At 60.4% G+C, this 18,818-nt stretch overlaps 1 protein-coding gene across 1 annotated transcript in view; it reads left to right on the top strand.

Annotated features, from left to right (window-relative positions):
- RNF135 (ring finger protein 135) overlaps positions 1-18,431 on the top strand; it is an 80,469-nt gene extending 62,038 nt beyond the window's left edge. The window contains exon 6 of the mRNA XM_075351529.1: positions 17,580-18,431. Within this exon, the coding sequence (XP_075207644.1) occupies positions 17,580-18,112 (533 nt within the window). The 3' untranslated portion in view covers positions 18,113-18,431. The remainder of the gene's footprint in view (positions 1-17,579) is intronic.
- Positions 18,432-18,818: the final 387 nt, after the last annotated feature.

Below are 18,818 nucleotides of genomic sequence, written 5' to 3'. Positions count from 1 at the left end.
TCCTCTGCCCTGTGTGCGTCATCCTCTGCCCTGTGTGCGTCATCCTCTGCCCTGTGCGTCATCCTCTGCCCTGTGCCTCATCATCTGCCCTGTGCCTCATCCTCTGCCCTGTGTGCCCTCCTCTGCCCTGTGCGTCATCCTCTGCCCTGTGCGTCATCCTCTGCCCTGTGCGTCATCCTCTGCCCTGAGTGCCTTTTCCTCTGCCCTGTGCCTTTTCCTCTGCCCTGTGCCTCATCCTCTGCCCTGTGCCTCATCCTCTGCCCTGTGCCTCATCCTCTGCACTGTGCGTCATCCTCTGCCCTGTGTGTCATCCTCTGCCCTGTGTGCGTCATCCTCTGCCCTGTGTGCGTCATCCTCTGCCCTGTGTGCGTCATCCTCTGCCCTGTGTGCGTCATCCTCTGCCCTGTGTGCGTCATCCTCTGCCCTGTGTGCGTCATCCTCTGCCCTGTGTGCGTCATCCTCTGCCATGTGTGCCTCATCCTCTGCCCTGTGTGCGTCATCCTCTGCCCTGTGTGTCATCCTCTGCCCTGTGTGTGCCCTCCTCTGCCCTGTGTGTCATCCTCTGCCCTGTGTGTGCCCTCCTCTGCCCTGTGTGTGCCCTCCTCTGCCCTGTGTGTGTCATCCTCTGCCCTGTGCCTCATCCTCTGCCCTGTGCCTCATCCTCTGCAATGTGCGTCATCCTCTGCCCTGTGCGTCATCCTCTGCCCTGTGTGCGTCATCCTCTGCCCTGTGCCTCATCCTCTGCCCTGTGCCTCATCCTCTGCCCTGTGCCTCATCCTCTGCCCTGTGCCTCATCCTCTGCCCTGTGTGTGCCCTCCTCTGCCCTGTGCCTCATCCTGTGCCCTATGCGTCATCCTCTGCCCTGTGTGCGTCATCCTCTGCCCTGTGCCTCATCCTCTGCCCTGTGTGCACCCTCCTCTGCCCTGTGTGTCATCCTCTGCCCTGTGTGCTCTCCTCTGCCCTGTGAGTCATCCTCTGCCCTGTGAGTCATCCTCTGCCCTGTGAGTCATCCTCTGCCCTGTGAGTCATCCTCTGCCCTGTGAGTCATCCTCTGCCCTGTGTGCGTCATCCTCTGCCCTGTGTGCGTCATCCTCTGCCCTGTGTGCGTCATCCTCTGCTCTGTGTGCCTCATCCTCTGCCCTGTGTGCGTCATTCTCTGCCCTGTGTGCGTCATCCTCTGCCCTGTGTGCGTCATCCTCTGCCCTGTGCGTCATCCTCTGCCCTGTGTGTGCCCTCCTCTGCCCTGTGTGTCATCCTCTGCCCTGTGTGCACCCTCCTCTGCCCTGTGCACCCGCCTCTGTCCTGTGCGTCATCCTCTACCCTGTGTGTGCCCTCCTCTGCCCTGTGTGTGCCCTCCTCTGCCCTGTGTGTGCCCTCCTCTGCCGTGTGTGCCCTCCTCTGCCCTGTGTGCCTCATCCTCTGCCCTGTGTGCGTCATCCTCTGCCCTGTGTCATCCTCTGCCCTGTGTGTGCCCTCCTCTGCCCTGTGTGTCATCCTCTGCCCTGTGTGTGCCCTCCTCTGCCCTGTGTGTGCCCTCCTCTGCCCTGTGTGTGTCATCCTCTGCCCTGTGCCTCATCCTCTGCCCTGTGCTTCATCCTCTGCCATGTGCGTCATCCTCTGCCCTGTGCGTCATCCTCTGCCCTGTGTGCGTCATCCTCTGCCCTGTGCCTCATCCTCTGCCCTGTGCCTCATCCTCTGCCCTGTGCCTCATCCTCTGCCCTGTGCCTCATCCTCTGCCCTGTGCCTCATCCTCTGCCCTGTGCGTCATCCTCTGCCCTGTGCCTCATCCTCTGCCCTGTGTGTGCCCTCTTCTGCCCTGTGCCTCATCCTGTGCCCTATGCGTCATCCTCTGCCCTGTGTGCGTCATCCTCTGCCCTGTGCCTCATCCTCTGCCCTGTGTGCATCCTCCTCTGCCCTGTGTGTCATCCTCTGCCCTGTGTGCTCTCCTCTGCCCTGTGTGTCATCCTCTGCCCTGTGTGCTCTCCTCTGCCCTGTGTGCTCTCCTCTGCCCTGTGAGTCATCCTCTGCCCTGTGAGTCATCCTCTGCCCTGTGAGTCATCCTCTGCCCTGTGTGCGTCATCCTCTGCCCTGTGTGCCTCATCCTCTGCCCTGTGTGCCTCATCCTCTGCCCTGTGTGCCTCATCCTCTGCCCTGTGTGCGTCATTCTCTGCCCTGTATGCGTCATTCTCTGCCCTGTGTGCGTCATCCTCTGCCCTGTGTGCGTCATCCTCTGCCCTGTGTGTCATCCTCTGCCCTGTGCGTGCCCTCCTCTGCCCTGTGTGTCATCCTCTGCCCTGTGTGCACCCTCCTCTGCCCTGTGCACCCGCCTCTGTCCTGTGCGTCATCCTCTACCCTGTGTGTGCCCTCCTCTGCCCTGTGTGTGCCCTCCTCTGCCCTGTGTGTGCCCTCCTCTGCCCTGTGTGTGCCTCATCCTCTGCCCTGTGTGTGCCTCATCCTCTGCCCTGTGTGTGCGTCACCCTCTGCCCTGTGCGTCACCCTCTGCCCTGTGTGCGTCACCCTCTGCCCTGTGTGTGCCTCATCCTCTGCCCTGTGTGTGCGTCACCCTCTGCCCTGTGTGCGTCACCCTCTGCCCTGTGTGCGTCACCCTCTGCCCTGTGTGCGTCACCCTCTGCCCTGTGTGCGTCACCCTCTGCCCTGTGTGCGTCATCCTCTGCCCTGTGAGCGTCACCCTCTGCCCTGTGAGCGTCACCCTCTGCCCTGTGTGCGTCACCCTCTGCCCTGTGTGCGTCATCCTCTGCCCTGTTTGTCATCCTCTGCCCTGTGCATCATTCTCTGCTCTGTACGTCATCCCCTGCCCTGTGCGCCATCCTCTGCCCCGTGTGCGCCTTCCTCCGCACAGTGTGCACCCTCCTTTACCCCGTGTGTGACCTCCTCTGCTGTTTGTGCACCCTCCTTTACCCCATGCGCACCCTCCTCTGCTGTTTGTGCACCATCCTCTGCACTGTGCGCACTCTCCTCTGCTGTTTGTGCACCATCCTCTGCCGTGTGTGACCTCCTCTGCTGTTTGTGAACCATCCTCTGCCCTGTGTGCACCATCCTCTGCTGTTTGTGCACCATCCATTGCCCTGTGCGAGCCCTCCTCTGCTGTTTGTGCACCGTCCTCTGCCCTGTGTGCACCATCCTCTGCACTGTGCGCGCCCTCCTCTGCTATTTGTGAGCCATCAATTGCTCTGTGCGCGCCTTTCTCTGCTGTTTGTGCACCATCCTCTGCCCTGTGTGTTATCCTCTGCCCTGTGTGTTATCCTCTGCCCTGTGTGTCATCCTCTGCCCTGTGTGTCATCCTCTGCCCTGTGTGCCTCATCCTCTGCCCTGTGTGCCTCATCCTCTGCCCTGTGTGCCTCATCCTTTGCCCTGTGTGCCTCATCCTCTGCCCTGTGTGCGTCATCCTCTGCCCTGTGCCTCATCCTCTGCCCTGTGTGCCCTCCTCTGCCCTGTGCATCATCCTCTGCCCTGAGTACCATTTCCTCTGCCCTGAGTGCCATTTCCTCTGCCCTGTGCCTCATCCTCTGCACTGTGCGTCATCCTCTGCACTGTGCGTCATCCTCTGCACTGTGCGTCATCCTCTGCCCTGTGCGTCATCCTTTGCCCTGTGTGCCTTTTCCTCTGCCCTGTGCCTCATCCTCTGCCCTGTGCCTCATCCTCTGCCCTGTGCCTCATCCTCTGCACTGTGCATCATCATCTGCCCTGTGCGTAATCCTCTGCCCTGTGCGTCATCCTCTGCCCTGTGTGCGCCCTTCTCTGCCCTGTGTGCGCCCTTCTCTGCACTGTGCGCGCCTTCCTCTGCTGTTTGTGCACCATCCTCTGCCCTGTGCCTCATCCTCTGCCCTGTGCCTCATCCTCTGCCCTGTGCCTCATCCTCTGCCCTGTGCCTCATCCTCTGCCCCGTGCCTCATCCTCTGCCCCGTGCCTCATCCTCTGCCCTGTGTGCATCATACCCTGCCCTGTTTGCATCATACCCTGCCCTGTGCGTCATACTCTGCCTTTTGTGCCTCATCCTCTGCCCTGTGCGTCATCCTCTGCCCTGTGCGTCATCCTCTGCCCTGTGCGTCATCCTCTGCCCTGTGCCTCATCCTCTGCCCCGTGCCTCATCCTCTGCCCCGTGCCTCATCCTCTGCCCCGTGCCTCATCCTCTGCCCTGTGTGCATCATACCCTGCCCTGTGTGCATCATACCTTGCCCTGTGCGTCATACTCTGCCTTTTGTGCCTCATCCTCTGCCCTGTGTGCACCCTCCTCTGCCCTGTGCGTCATCCTCTGCCCTGTGTGCCCCCCTCTGCCCTGTGTGCATCATCCTCTGCCCTGTGTGCACCCTCCTCTGCCCTGTGTGTATCATCCTCTGCCCTGTGTGTATCATCCTCTGCCCTGTGTGCATCATCCTCTGCCCTGTGTGTCATCCTCTGCCCTGTGTGTCATCCTCTGCCCTGTGTGTCATCCTCTGCCCTGTGTGTCATCCTCTGCCCTGTGTGTCATCCTCTGCCCTGTCTGTCATCCTATGCCCTGTGTGTGCACCATCCTCTGCACTGTGTGAACCCTCTTCTGCTGTTTGTGCACTATCCTCTGCACTGTGTGCACACTCCTCTGCTGTTTGTGCATTATCCTCTGCACTGTGCGCGCCCTCCTCTGCTGTTTGTGCACCATCCTCTGCACTGTGCGCGCCCTCCTATGCTATTTGTGCACCATCCTCTGCACTGTGTGCCCCCCTCTGCCCTGTGTGCATCATCCTCTGCCCTGTGTGCATCATCCTCTGCCCTGTGTGCATCATCCTCTGCCCTGTGTGTATCATCCTCTGCCCTGTGTGCATCATCCTCTGCCCTGTGTGTCATCCTCTGCCCTGTGTGTCATCCTCTGCCCTGTGTGTCATCCTCTGCCCTGTCTGTCATCCTATGCCCTGTGTGTGCACCATCCTCTGCACTGTGTGAACCCTCTTCTGCTGTTTGTGCACTATCCTCTGCACTGTGTGCACACTCCTCTGCTGTTTGTGCATTATCCTCTGCACTGTGCGCGCCCTCCTCTGCTGTTTGTGCACCATCCTCTGCACTGTGCGCGCCCTCCTATGCTATTTGTGCACCATCCTCTGCACTGTGCGCGCCCTCCTCTGCTGTTTGTGCACCATCCTCTGCACTGTGCGCGCCCTCCTCTGCTGTTTGTGCACCATTCTCTGCCTTGTGCGCGCCCTCCTCTGCTGTTTGTGCACCATCCTCTGCCCTGTGCGCACCCTCCTCTGCTGTTTGTGCACCATCCTCTGCACTGTGTGCGCCCTCCTCTGCTGTTTGTGCACCCTCCTCTGCTGTTTGTTCACCATCCTTTGCCCTGTGTGCGCCCTCATCAGCTCTTTGTGCACCATCCTCTGCCCTGTGTGCACCCTCCTCTGCTGTTTGTGCACCATCCTCTGCCCTGTGCGCACCCTCCTCTGCTGTTTGTGCACCCTCCTCTGCCCTGTGCGCACCCTCCTCTGCTGTTTGTGCACCATCCTCTGCCCTGTGCGCACCCTCCTCTGCTGTTTGTGCATCCTCCTCTGCTGTTTGTGCACCATCCTCTGCCCTGTGCGCACCCTCCTCTGCTGTTTGTGCACCCTCCTCTGCTGTTTGTTCACCATCCTCTGCCCTGTGTGCGCCCTCATCTGCTGTTTGTGCACCATCCTCTGCCCTGTGCGCACCCTCCTCTGCTGTTTGTGCACCCTCCTCTGCTGTTTGTTCACCATCCTCTGCCCTGTGTGCGCCCTCATCTGCTGTTTGTGCACCATCCTCTGCCCTGTGTGCACCCTCCTCTGCTGTTTGTGCACCATCCTCTGCCCTGTGCGCACCCTCCTCTGCTGTTTGTGCACCCTCCTCTGCCCTACGCGCACCCTCCTCTGCTGTTTGTGCACCCTCCTCTGCCCTGTGCGCACCCTCCTCTGCTGTTTGTGCACCCTCCTCTGCCCTGTGCGCGCTCTCCTCTGCTGTTTGTGCACCCTCCTCTGCTGTTTGTGCACCATCCTCTGCCTTGTGCGCACCCTCCTCTGCTGTTTGTGCACCATCCTCTGCCCTGTGCGCACCCTCCTCTGCTGTTTGTGCACCCTCCTCTGCCCTGTGCGCACCCTCCTCTGCTGTTTGTGCACCATCCTCTGCCCTGTGCGCACCCTCCTCTGCTGTTTGTGCATCCTCCTCTGCTGTTTGTGCACCATCCTCTGCCCTGTGCGCACCCTCCTCTGCTGTTTGTGCACCCTCCTCTGCTGTTTGTTCACCATCCTCTGCCCTGTGTGCACCCTCCTCTGCTGTTTGTGCACCATCCTCTGCCCTGTGCGCACCCTCCTCTGCTGTTTGTGCGCCCTCATCTGCTGTTTGTGCACCATCCTCTGCCCTGTGTGCACCCTCCTCTGCTGTTTGTGCACCATCCTCTGCCCTGTGCGCACCCTCCTCTGCTGTTTGTGCACCCTCCTCTGCCCTGTGCGCACCCTCCTCTGCTGTTTGTGCACCATCCTCTGCCCTGTGCGCACCCTCCTCTGCTGTTTGTGCACCATCCTCTGCACTGTGCGCGCCCTCCTCTGCTGTTTGTGCACCATTCTCTGCCTTGTGCGCGCCCTCCTCTGCTGTTTGTGCACCATCCTCTGCCCTGTGCGCACCCTCCTCTGCTGTTTGTGCACCATCCTCTGCACTGTGCGCACCCTCCTCTGCTGTTTGTGCACCATCCTCTGCACTGTGTGCGCCCTCCTCTGCTGTTTGTGCACCCTCCTCTGCTGTTTGTTCACCATCCTTTGCCCTGTGTGCGCCCTCATCAGCTCTTTGTGCACCATCCTCTGCCCTGTGTGCACCCTCCTCTGCTGTTTGTGCACCATCCTCTGCCCTGTGCGCACCCTCCTCTGCTGTTTGTGCACCCTCCTCTGCCCTGTGCGCACCCTCCTCTGCTGTTTGTGCACCATCCTCTGCCCTGTGCGCACCCTCCTCTGCTGTTTGTGCATCCTCCTCTGCTGTTTGTGCACCATCCTCTGCCCTGTGCGCACCCTCCTCTGCTGTTTGTGCACCCTCCTCTGCTGTTTGTTCACCATCCTCTGCCCTGTGTGCGCCCTCATCTGCTGTTTGTGCACCATCCTCTGCCCTGTGCGCACCCTCCTCTGCTGTTTGTGCACCCTCCTCTGCTGTTTGTTCACCATCCTCTGCCCTGTGTGCGCCCTCATCTGCTGTTTGTGCACCATCCTCTGCCCTGTGTGCACCCTCCTCTGCTGTTTGTGCACCATCCTCTGCCCTGTGCGCACCCTCCTCTGCTGTTTGTGCACCCTCCTCTGCCCTACGCGCACCCTCCTCTGCTGTTTGTGCACCCTCCTCTGCCCTGTGCGCACCCTCCTCTGCTGTTTGTGCACCCTCCTCTGCCCTGTGCGCGCTCTCCTCTGCTGTTTGTGCACCCTCCTCTGCTGTTTGTGCACCATCCTCTGCCTTGTGCGCACCCTCCTCTGCTGTTTGTGCACCATCCTCTGCCCTGTGCGCACCCTCCTCTGCTGTTTGTGCACCCTCCTCTGCCCTGTGCGCACCCTCCTCTGCTGTTTGTGCACCATCCTCTGCCCTGTGCGCACCCTCCTCTGCTGTTTGTGCATCCTCCTCTGCTGTTTGTGCACCATCCTCTGCCCTGTGCGCACCCTCCTCTGCTGTTTGTGCACCCTCCTCTGCTGTTTGTTCACCATCCTCTGCCCTGTGTGCACCCTCCTCTGCTGTTTGTGCACCATCCTCTGCCCTGTGCGCACCCTCCTCTGCTGTTTGTGCGCCCTCATCTGCTGTTTGTGCACCATCCTCTGCCCTGTGTGCACCCTCCTCTGCTGTTTGTGCACCATCCTCTGCCCTGTGCGCACCCTCCTCTGCTGTTTGTGCACCCTCCTCTGCCCTGTGCGCACCCTCCTCTGCTGTTTGTGCACCATCCTCTGCCCTGTGCGCACCCTCCTCTGCTGTTTGTGCACCCTCCTCTGCCCTGTGCGCACCCTCCTCTGCTGTTTGTGCACCCTCCTCTGCCCTGTGCGCGCTCTCCTCTGCTGTTTGTGCACCTTCCTCTGCTGTTTGTGCACCATCCTCTGCCCTGTGCGCACCCTCCTCTGCTGTTTGTGCACCATCCTCTGCCCTGTGCGCACCCTCCTCTGCTGTTTGTGCACCATCCTCTGCCCTGTGCGCACCCTCCTCTGCTGTTTGTGCACCATCCTCTGCCCTGTGTGCGCCCTCATCTGCTGTTTGTGCACCATCCTCTGCCCTGTGTGCACCCTCCTCTGCTGTTTGTGCACCATCCTCTGCCCTGTGCGCACCCTCCTCTGCTGTTTGTGCACCCTCCTCTGCCCTGTGCGCACCCTCCTCTGCTGTTTGTGCACCCTCCTCTGCTGTTTGTGCACCATCCTCTGCACTGTGTGCGCCCTCCTCTGCTGTTTGTGCACCATCCTCTGCACTGTGCGCACCCTCCTCTGCTGTTTGTGCACCCTCCTCTGCCCTGTGCGCACCCTCCTCTGCTGTTTGTGCACCCTCCTTTGCCCTGTGTGGATGCTGCTGCAGAGCCACCATGTGTCCAGAACGATTTATAATCAGCTCATAATGACACATGGGGTCACGGAAGACCACTGGTTCATCTGCTTCTTAGCTGTCTATCGTTGGGGACGTTGGGTGACAGGAAACGAGGAGGCACTGGAGATCCCATGTGGCTGTCTCCTGCTCTCCTAAGGCTGGCGGCACTGGAGATCCCACGTGGCTGTCTCCTGCTCTCCTCAGACTGGAGGCACTGGAGATCACACGTGGCTGTCTCCTGCTCTCCTCAGACTGGAGGCACTGGAGATCCCATGAGGCTGTCTCCTGCTCTCCTCAGACTGGAGGCACTGGAGATCCCACGTGGCTGTCTCCTGCTCTCCTCAGACGGGCGGCACTGGAGATCCCACGTGGCTGTCTCCTGCTCTCCTCAGACTGCTGGAGATCCCACGTCACTTTCTCCTGCTCTCCTCAGACTGGCGGCACTGCAAATCCCACGTGGCTGTCTCCTGCACTCCTCAGGCTGGTGGCACTGCAGATCCCACATGGCTGTGTCCAGCTCCCCTCAGACTGGCGGCACTGGAGATCCCACGTGGCTGTCTCCTGCTCTCCTCAGGCTGGCGGCACTGGAGATCCCACGTGGCTGTCTCCTGCTCTCCTCAGACTGGCGGCACTGGAGATCCCACGTGGCTGTCTCCTGCTCTCCTCAGACTGGAGGCACTGGAGATCACACGTGGCTGTCTCCTGCTCTCCTCAGACTGGAGGCACTGGAGATCACAAGTGGCTGTCTCCTGCTCTCCTCAGACGGGCGGCACTGGAGATCCCACGTGGCTGTCTCCTGCTCTCCTCAGACTGCTGGAGATCCCACGTCGCTTTCTCCTGCTCTCCTCAGACTGGCGGCACTGCAAATCCCACGTGGCTGTCTCCTGCACTCCTCAGACTGCTGGCACTGCAGATCCCACATGGCTGTGTCCAGCTCCCCTCAGACTGGCGGCACTGGAGATCCCACGTGGATGTCTCCTGCTCTCCTGAGACTGGCGGCACTGCAGATCCCACGTGGCTGTCTCCTTCTTTCATCAGGCTGGTGGCACTGGAGATCCCACGTTGCTGTTTCATGCTGTCCTCAGACTGGCGGTACTGCAGATCCCACGTGGCTGTCTCCTGCTCTCCTCAGACTGGCGGCACTGCAGATCCCACGTGGCTGTCTCCTTCTCTCCTCAGGCTGGTGGCACTGGAGTTACCACTATCAGTCCTGGGTGCTCTACATACAGCCATGAAGGTCATCTTCCAGCTCTCCTCAGACAGGCGGCACTGGAGATCCCACGTTGCTGTTTCCTGCTCTCCTCAGACTGGCGGCACTGGAGATCACACATGGCTGTCTCCTGCTCTCCTCAGGCTGGTGGCACTGCAGATCCCACGTGGCTGTCTCCTTCTCTCCTCAGACTGGTGGCACTGGAGATCCCACGTTGCTGTTTCCTGCTCTCCTCAGACTGGCGGCACTGGAGATCACACATGGCTGTCTCCTGCTCTCCTCAGGCTGGTGGCACTGCAGATCCCATGTGGCTGTCTCCTGCTCTCCTCAGACTGGTGGCACTGGAGATCCCACGTGGCTGTGTCCAGCTCCCCTCAGACTGGCGGCACTGCAGATCCCACGTGGATTTCTCCTACTCTCCTCAGACTTGTGGCACTGGAGATCCCACGTGGCTGTGTCCAGCTCCCCTCAGACTGGCGGCACTGGAGATCCCACGTGGATGTCTCCTACTCTCCTCAGACAGGCGGCACTGGAGATCCCACGTTGCGGTCTCCTGCTCTCCTCAGACTGGCGGCACTGGAGATCCCACGTGGCTGTCTTCTGCTCTCCTCAGGCTGCTGGCACTGGAGATCCCACAAGGCTGTCTCCTACTCTCCTCAGTTTGGTGGCACTGGAGATCCCACGTGGCTGTCTCCTGCTCTCCTCAGACTGGCGGCACTAGAGATCCCACGTGGCGGTCTCCTGCTCTCCTCAGACTGGCGGCTCTGGAGATCACACGTTGCTTTCTCCTGCTCTCCTCAGACTGGCGGCACTGCAGATCCCACGTGGCTGTCTCCTGCTCTCCTCAGACTGGTGGCACTGGAGATCCCACGTGGCTGTGTCCAGCTCCCCTCAGACTGGCGGCACTGGAGATCCCACGTGGATGTCTCCTGCTCTCCTCAGGCTGGTGGCACTGGAGATCCCACGTGGCTGTCTCCTGCTCTCCTCAATTTGGTGGCACTGGAGATCCCACGTGGCTGTCTCCTGCTCTCCTCAGTTTGGTGGCACTGGAGATCCCACGTGGCGGTCTCCTGCTCTCATCAGGGTGGTGGCACTGGAGATCCCACTATCAGTCCTGGGTGCTCTACAGCCATGAAGGTCATCTTCCAGCTCTCCTCAGACTGGCGGCACTGGAGATCCCACGTGACTGTCTCCTGCTCTCCTCAGGCTGGTGGCACTGCAGATCCCACATGGCTGTCTCCTGCTCTCCTCAGGCTGGTGGCACTGCAGATCCCACGTGGCTGTCTCCTGCTCTCCTTAGGCTGGTGGCACTGCAGATCCCACATGGCTGTATCCAGCTCCCCTCAGACTGGCGACACTGGAGATCCCACGTGGCTGTCTCCTGCTCTCCTCAGGCTGGTGGCACTGGAGATCCCACGTGGCTGTCTCCTGCTCTTCTCAGGCTGGTGGCACTGGAGATCCCACGTGTCTGTCTCCTGCTCTCCTCACACTGGCGGCACTGGAGATTCCACGTTGCTGTCTCCTGCTCTCCTCAGGCTGGTGGCACTGCAGATCCCACGTGGCTGTCTCCAGCTCTCCTCAGGCTGTCGGCACTGGAGATCCCATGTTGCGGTCTCCTGCTCTCCTCAGACTGGCGGCACTGGAGATCTCATGTGGCTGTCTCCTGCTCTCCTAAGAATGGCAGCACTGGAGATCCCATGTGGCTGTCTCCTGCTCTCCTCAGGCTGGTGGCACTGGAGATCCCACGTGGCTGTCTCCTGCTCTCCTCAGGCTGGTGGCACTGCAGATCCCACGTGGCTGTCTCCTGCTCTCCTCAGGCTGGTGGCACTGCAGATCCCACGTGGCTGTCTCCTGCTCTCCTTGGGCTGGTGGCACTGCAGATCCCACGTGGCTGTCTCCTTCTCTCCTCAGACTGGTGGCACTGGAGATCCCACGTTGCTGTTTCCTGCTCTCCTCAGACTGGCGGCACTGGAGATCACACATGGCTGTCTCCTGCTCTCCTCAGGCTGGTGGCACTGCAGATCCCATGTGGCTGTCTCCTGCTCTCCTCAGACTGGTGGCACTGGAGATCCCACGTGGCTGTGTCCAGCTCCCCTCAGACTGGCGGCACTGCAGATCCCACGTGGATTTCTCCTACTCTCCTCAGACTTGTGGCACTGGAGATCCCACGTGGCTGTGTCCAGCTCCCCTCAGACTGGCGGCACTGGAGATCCCACGTGGATGTCTCCTACTCTCCTCAGACAGGCGGCACTGGAGATCCCACGTTGCGGTCTCCTGCTCTCCTCAGACTGGCGGCACTGGAGATCCCACGTGGCTGTCTTCTGCTCTCCTCAGGCTGCTGGCACTGGAGATCCCACAAGGCTGTCTCCTACTCTCCTCAGTTTGGTGGCACTGGAGATCCCACGTGGCTGTCTCCTGCTCTCCTCAGACTGGCGGCACTAGAGATCCCACGTGGCGGTCTCCTGCTCTCCTCAGACTGGCGGCTCTGGAGATCACACGTTGCTTTCTCCTGCTCTCCTCAGACTGGCGGCACTGCAGATCCCACGTGGCTGTCTCCTGCTCTCCTCAGACTGGTGGCACTGGAGATCCCACGTGGCTGTGTCCAGCTCCCCTCAGACTGGCGGCACTGGAGATCCCACGTGGATGTCTCCTGCTCTCCTCAGGCTGGTGGCACTGGAGATCCCACGTGGCTGTCTCCTGCTCTCCTCAATTTGGTGGCACTGGAGATCCCACGTGGCTGTCTCCTGCTCTCCTCAGTTTGGTGGCACTGGAGATCCCACGTGGCGGTCTCCTGCTCTCATCAGGGTGGTGGCACTGGAGATCCCACTATCAGTCCTGGGTGCTCTACAGCCATGAAGGTCATCTTCCAGCTCTCCTCAGACTGGCGGCACTGGAGATCCCACGTGACTGTCTCCTGCTCTCCTCAGGCTGGTGGCACTGCAGATCCCACATGGCTGTCTCCTGCTCTCCTCAGGCTGGTGGCACTGCAGATCCCACGTGGCTGTCTCCTGCTCTCCTTAGGCTGGTGGCACTGCAGATCCCACATGGCTGTATCCAGCTCCCCTCAGACTGGCGACACTGGAGATCCCACGTGGCTGTCTCCTGCTCTCCTCAGGCTGGTGGCACTGGAGATCCCACGTGGCTGTCTCCTGCTCTTCTCAGGCTGGTGGCACTGGAGATCCCACGTGTCTGTCTCCTGCTCTCCTCACACTGGCGGCACTGGAGATTCCACGTTGCTGTCTCCTGCTCTCCTCAGGCTGGTGGCACTGCAGATCCCACGTGGCTGTCTCCAGCTCTCCTCAGGCTGTCGGCACTGGAGATCCCATGTTGCGGTCTCCTGCTCTCCTCAGACTGGCGGCACTGGAGATCTCATGTGGCTGTCTCCTGCTCTCCTAAGAATGGCAGCACTGGAGATCCCATGTGGCTGTCTCCTGCTCTCCTCAGGCTGGTGGCACTGGAGATCCCACGTGGCTGTCTCCTGCTCTCCTCAGGCTGGTGGCACTGCAGATCCCACGTGGCTGTCTCCTGCTCTCCTCAGGCTGGTGGCACTGCAGATCCCACGTGGCTGTCTCCTGCTCTCCTTGGGCTGGTGGCACTGCAGATCCCACGTGGCTGTCTCCAGCTCCCCTCAGACTGGCGGCACTGGAGATCCCACGTGGCTTTCTCCTGCTCTCCTCAGGCTGGTGGCACTGGAGATCCCACGTTGCTGTCTCCTGCTCTCCTCAGACTGGCGGCACTGGAGATCCCACGTGGCTGTCTCCTGCTCTCCTCAGGCTGGTGGCACTGCAGATCCCACATGGCTGTCTCCTGCTCTCCTCAGGCTGGTGGCACTGCAGATCCCACGTGGCTGTCTCCTGCTCTCCTTAGGCTGGTGGCACTGCAGATCCCACGTGGCTGTATCCAGCTCCCCTCAGACTGGCGGCACTGGAGATATCACGTGGCTGTCTCCTGCTCTCCTCAGCCTTGCGGCACTGGAGATCCCATGTGGCTGTCTCCTGCTCTCCTCAGGCTGGTGGCACTGGAGATCCCACGTGGCTGTCTCCTGCTCTCCTCAGACTGGCGGCACTGGAGATCCAATGTGGCTGTCTCCTGCTCTCCTCAGCCTTGCGGCACTGGAGATCCCATGTGGCTGTCTCCTGCTCTCCTCAGACTGGCGGCACTGGAGATCCCATGTGGCTGTCTCCTGCTCTCCTCAGGCTGGTGGCACTGGAGATCCCATGTGGCTGTCTCCTGCTCTCCTCAGGCTGGTGGCACTGGAGATCCCACGTGGCTGTCTCCTGCTCTCCTCAGACTGGCGGCACTGGAGATCCCATGTGGCTGTCTCCTGCTCTCCTCAGGCTGGTGGCATTGGAGATCCCACGTTGCTGTCTCCTGCTCTCTTCAGACTGGCGGCACTGGAGATCCCATGTGGCTGTCTCCTGCTCTCCTCAGAATGGCGGCACTGGAGATCCCATGTGGCTGTCTCCTGCTTTCCTCAGGCTGGTGGCACTGGAGATCCCACGTGGCTGTCTCCTGCTCTCCTTGGGCTGGTGGCACTGCAGATCCCACGTGGCTGTCTCCTGCTCTCCTCAGGCTGGTGGCACTGCAGATCCCACGTGGCTGTCTCCAGCTCTCCTCAGGCTGGTGGCACTGGAGATCCCACGTTGCGGTCTCCTGCTCTCCTCAGACTGGCGGCACTGGAGATCCCATGTGGCTGTCTCCTGCTCTCCTCAGAATGGCGGCACTGGAGATCCCATGTGGCTGTCTCCTGCTTTCCTCAGGCTGGTGGCACTGGAGATCCCACGTGGCTGTCTCCTGCTCTCCTTGGGCTGGTGGCACTGCAGATCCCACGTGGCTGTCTCCAGCTCTCCTCAGGCTGGTGGCACTGGAGATCCCACGTGGCTGTCTCCTGCTCTCCTCAGGCTGGTGGCACTGGAGATCCCACGTTGCTGTCTCCTGCTCTCCTCAGACTGGCGGCACTGGAGATCCCACGTGGCTGTCTCCTGCTCTCCTCAGGCTGGTGGCACTGGAGATCCCACGTGGCTGTCTCCTGCTCTCCTTAGGCTGGTGGCACTGGAGATCCCATGTGGCTGTCTCCTGCTCTCATCAGGGTGGTGGCACTGGAGATCTCACTATCAGTCCTGGGTGCTCTACAGCCATGAAGGTCATCTTCCAGCTCTCCTCAGACTGGCGGCACTGGAGATCCCATGTGGCTGTCTCCTGCTCTCCTCAGGCTGGTGGCACTGCAGATCCCACATGGCTGTCTCCTGCTCTCCTCAGGCTGGTGGCACTGCAGATCCCACGTGGCTGTCTCCTGCTCTCCTCAGGCTGGTGGCACTGGAGATCCCACGTTGCTGTCTCCTGCTCTCCTCAGACTGGCGGCACTGGAGATCCCACGTGGCTGTCTCCTGCTCTCCTCAGCCTTGCGGCACTGGAGATCCCATGTGGCTGTCTCCTGCTCTCCTCAGGCTGGTGGCACTGGAGATCCCACGTGGCTGTCTCCTGCTCTCCTCAGACTGGCGGCACTGGAGATCCAATGTGGCTGTCTCCTGCTCTCCTCAGCCTTGCGGTACTGGAGATCCCATGTGGCTGTCTCCTGCTCTCCTCAGGCTGGTGGCACTGGAGATCCCACGTGGCTGTCTCCTGCTCTCCTCAGACTGGCGGCACTGGAGATCCCATGTGGCTGTCTCCTGCTCTCCTCAGGCTGGTGGCACTGGAGATCCCACGTTGCTGTCTCCTGCTCTCCTCAGACTGGCGGCACTGGAGATCCCACGTTGCTGTCTCCTGCTCTCCTCAGGCTGGTGGCACTCCAGATCCCACGTGGCTGTCTCCAGCTCTCCTCAGGCTGGCGGCACTGGAGATCCCACGTTGCGGTCTCCTGCTCTCCTCAGACTGGCGGCCCTGGAGATCCCATGTGGCTGTCTCCTGCTCTCCTCAGAATGGCAGCACTGGAGATCCCATGTGGCTGTCTCCTGCTCTCCTCAGGCTGGTGGCACTGCAGATCCCACGTGGCTGTCTCCTGCTCTCCTCAGACTGGCGGCACTGGAGATCCCATGTTCCTGTCTCCTGCTCTCCTCAGGCTGGTGGCACTGGAGATCCCACGTTGCTGTCTCCTGCTCTCCTCAGACTGGCGGCACTGGAGATCCCACGTGGCTGTCTCCTGCTCTCCTCAGGCTGGTGGCACTGGAGATCCCACGTGGCTGTCTCCAGCTCTCCTCAGGCTGGTGGCACTGGAGATCCCACGTGGCTGTCTCCTGCTCTCCTCAGGCTGGTGGCACTGGAGATCCCACGTGGCTGTCTCCTGCTCTCCTCAGACTGGCGGCACTGGAGATCCCATGTGGCTGTCTCCTGCTCTCCTCAGGCTGGTGGCATTGGAGATCCCACGTTGCTGTCTCCTGCTCTCTTCAGACTGGCGGCACTGGAGATCCCATGTGGCTGTCTCCTGCTCTCCTCAGGCTGGTGGCACTGGAGATCCCACATGGCTGTCTCCTGCTCTCCTCAGACTGGCGGCACTGGAGATCCCACGATGCTGTCTCCTGCTCTCCTCAGGCTGGTGGCACTGCAGATCCCACGTGGCTGTCTCCAGCTCTCCTCAGGCTGGTGGCACTGGAGATCCCACGTTGCGGTCTCCTGCTCTCCTCAGACTGGCGGCACTGGAGATCCCATGTGGCTGTCTCCTGCTCTCCTCAGAATGGCGGCACTGGAGATCCCATGTGGCTGTCTCCTGCTTTCCTCAGGCTGGTGGCACTGGAGATCCCACGTGGCTGTCTCCTGCTCTCCTCAGGCTGGTGGCACTGGAGATCCCATGTGGCTGTCTCCTGCTCTCCTCAGACTGGCGGCACTGGAGATCCCATGTGGCTGTCTCCTGCTCTCCTCAGGCTGGTGGCATTGGAAATCCCACGTTGCTGTCTCCTGCTCTCCTCAGGCTGGTGGCACTGGAGATCCCACGTTGCTGTCTCCTGCTCTCTTCAGACTGGCGGCACTGGAGATTCCACTTTCAGTCCTGGGTGCACCACAACCATGAAGGTTGTCTTCCAGCTCTCTTGCTCTCCTCAGGCTGTTACACTGGAGATCCCACGTGGCTGTCTCCTGCTCTCCTCAGGCTGGTGGCACTGGAGATCCCACGTGGCTGTCTCCTGCTCTCCTCAGGCTGGTGGCACTGGAGATCCCACGTGGCTGTCTCCTGCTCTGCTCAGGCTGGTGGCACTGGAGATCCCATGTGGCTGTCTCCTGCTCTCCTCAGGCTGGTGGCACTGAAGATCCCACGTTGCTGTCTCCTGCTCTCTTCAGACTGGCGGCACTGGAGATTCCACTTTCAGTCCTGGGTGCACCACAACCATGAAGGTTGTCTTCCAGCTCTCATGCTCTCCTCAGGCTGTTACACTGGAGATCCCACGTTGCTGTCTCCTGCTCTCTTCAGACTGGCGGCACTGGAGATTCCACTTTCAGTCCTGGGTGCACCACAACCATGAAGGTTGTCTTCCAGCTCTCATGCTCTCCTCAGGCTGTTACACTGGAGATCCCACGTGGCTGTCTCCTGCTCTCCTCAGGCTGGTGGCACTGGAGATCCCACGTGGCTGTCTCCTGCTCTCCTCAGGCTGGTGGCACTGGAGATCCCACGTGGCTGTCTCCTGCTCTCCTCAGGCTGGTGGCACTGGAGATCCCACGTGGCTGTCTCCTGCTCTCCTCAGGCTGGTGGCACTGGAGATCCCACGTGGCTGTCTCCTGCTCTCCTCAGGCTGGTGGCACTGGAGATCCCACTTTCAGTCCTGGGTGCTCTACAACCATGAAGGTCGTCTCCTGCTCTCCTGCTTCACACTGATATACTCCAGGTGTATAACGCTACCTTTCCTTATTCCAGGGGCAACAGTCGTCTCTTTTGACCCGGATTCCGTCAGTTGTCGCCTGTCTCTGTCCTCGGACTTGAAGAAGGTGACTGTGGCCGATAAGCATTGTTCCTACCCCAAGAAGGAGCGCAGGTTCACTGGCTGCCAGGCCCTCTGCTCACAAGGCTTCTCCGCAGGCAGCATGTACTGGGAGGTCAGCACCGCAGACAGCGACGGCTGGGCCATCGGAGTGGCAGCAGCAGAAATCGCTAAACACCAACAACTTGGAGACAATGACTTGTCCTGGTGCGTAAAATGGAACAAGGAGCACCTGAGCGCCTGGCATAAGAATGAGGAGACCCCGAGCCTCCTGCCGCGGCCCTCCATGGTGGGGGTGCTGCTTAACTGCACAGAAAAGACTGTCTCCTTCTATTCCCTGTCCCCGGAGTTACTGATTCACACGTACAACCTCCATTTCCAGACACAGCTGTTTCCTGCGGTGTGGCTTTACGGCCTGAAGAAGGGGAGTTCACTAACAATACAAGCCATCCAGAGGACGGACGCATGAGCTGACCTCCATCGCCCCTCACTGTCACTTCCAAGACGTTCTACGGCATAACAGCCTCCTGACCGAAGACGGACCTCCTATCACTTATGATGTCCATTACACCCAGGGCCAGAGTTGTGTACTGTTCTGGAAGGTGGGCGACACCCCTTCTGCAGTATTGGGCGCTGGTGAAGTCCGGGGTGATACTGCAGTATTGAGCACTGGTGATGTCCGGGGTATTACTGCAGTATTGAGCACTGGTGAAGTCCGGGGTGATACTGCAGTATTGGGCGCTGGTGATGTCCGGGGTATTACTGCAGTATTGGGCGCTGGTGAAGTCCGGGATGATACTGCAGTATTGGGCGCTGGTGAAGTCCGGGGTGATACTGCAGTATTGGGCGCTGGTGAAGTCCGGGGTGATACTGCAGTATTGGGCGCTGGTGAAGTCCGGGGTGATACTGCAGTATTGGGCGCTGGTGAAGTCCGGGGTGATACTGCAGTATTGGGCGCTGGTGAAGTCCGGGGTGATACTGCAGTATTGGGCGCTGGTGAAGTCCGGGGTGATACTGCAGTATTGAGCACTGGTGAAGTCCGGGGTGATACTGCAGTATTGGGCGCTGGTGAAGTCCGGGGTGATACTGCAGTATTGAGCACTGGTGAAGTCCGGGGTGATACTGCAGTATTGGGTGTTGGTGAAGTCCGGGGTGATACTGCAGTATTGAGCACT

This window comes from Anomaloglossus baeobatrachus, chromosome 5 (assembly GCF_048569485.1).
Source record: "Anomaloglossus baeobatrachus isolate aAnoBae1 chromosome 5, aAnoBae1.hap1, whole genome shotgun sequence".
NCBI lineage: Eukaryota > Metazoa > Chordata > Amphibia > Anura > Aromobatidae > Anomaloglossus > Anomaloglossus baeobatrachus.
This window is presented reverse-complemented; position numbering and strand designations above follow the sequence as displayed.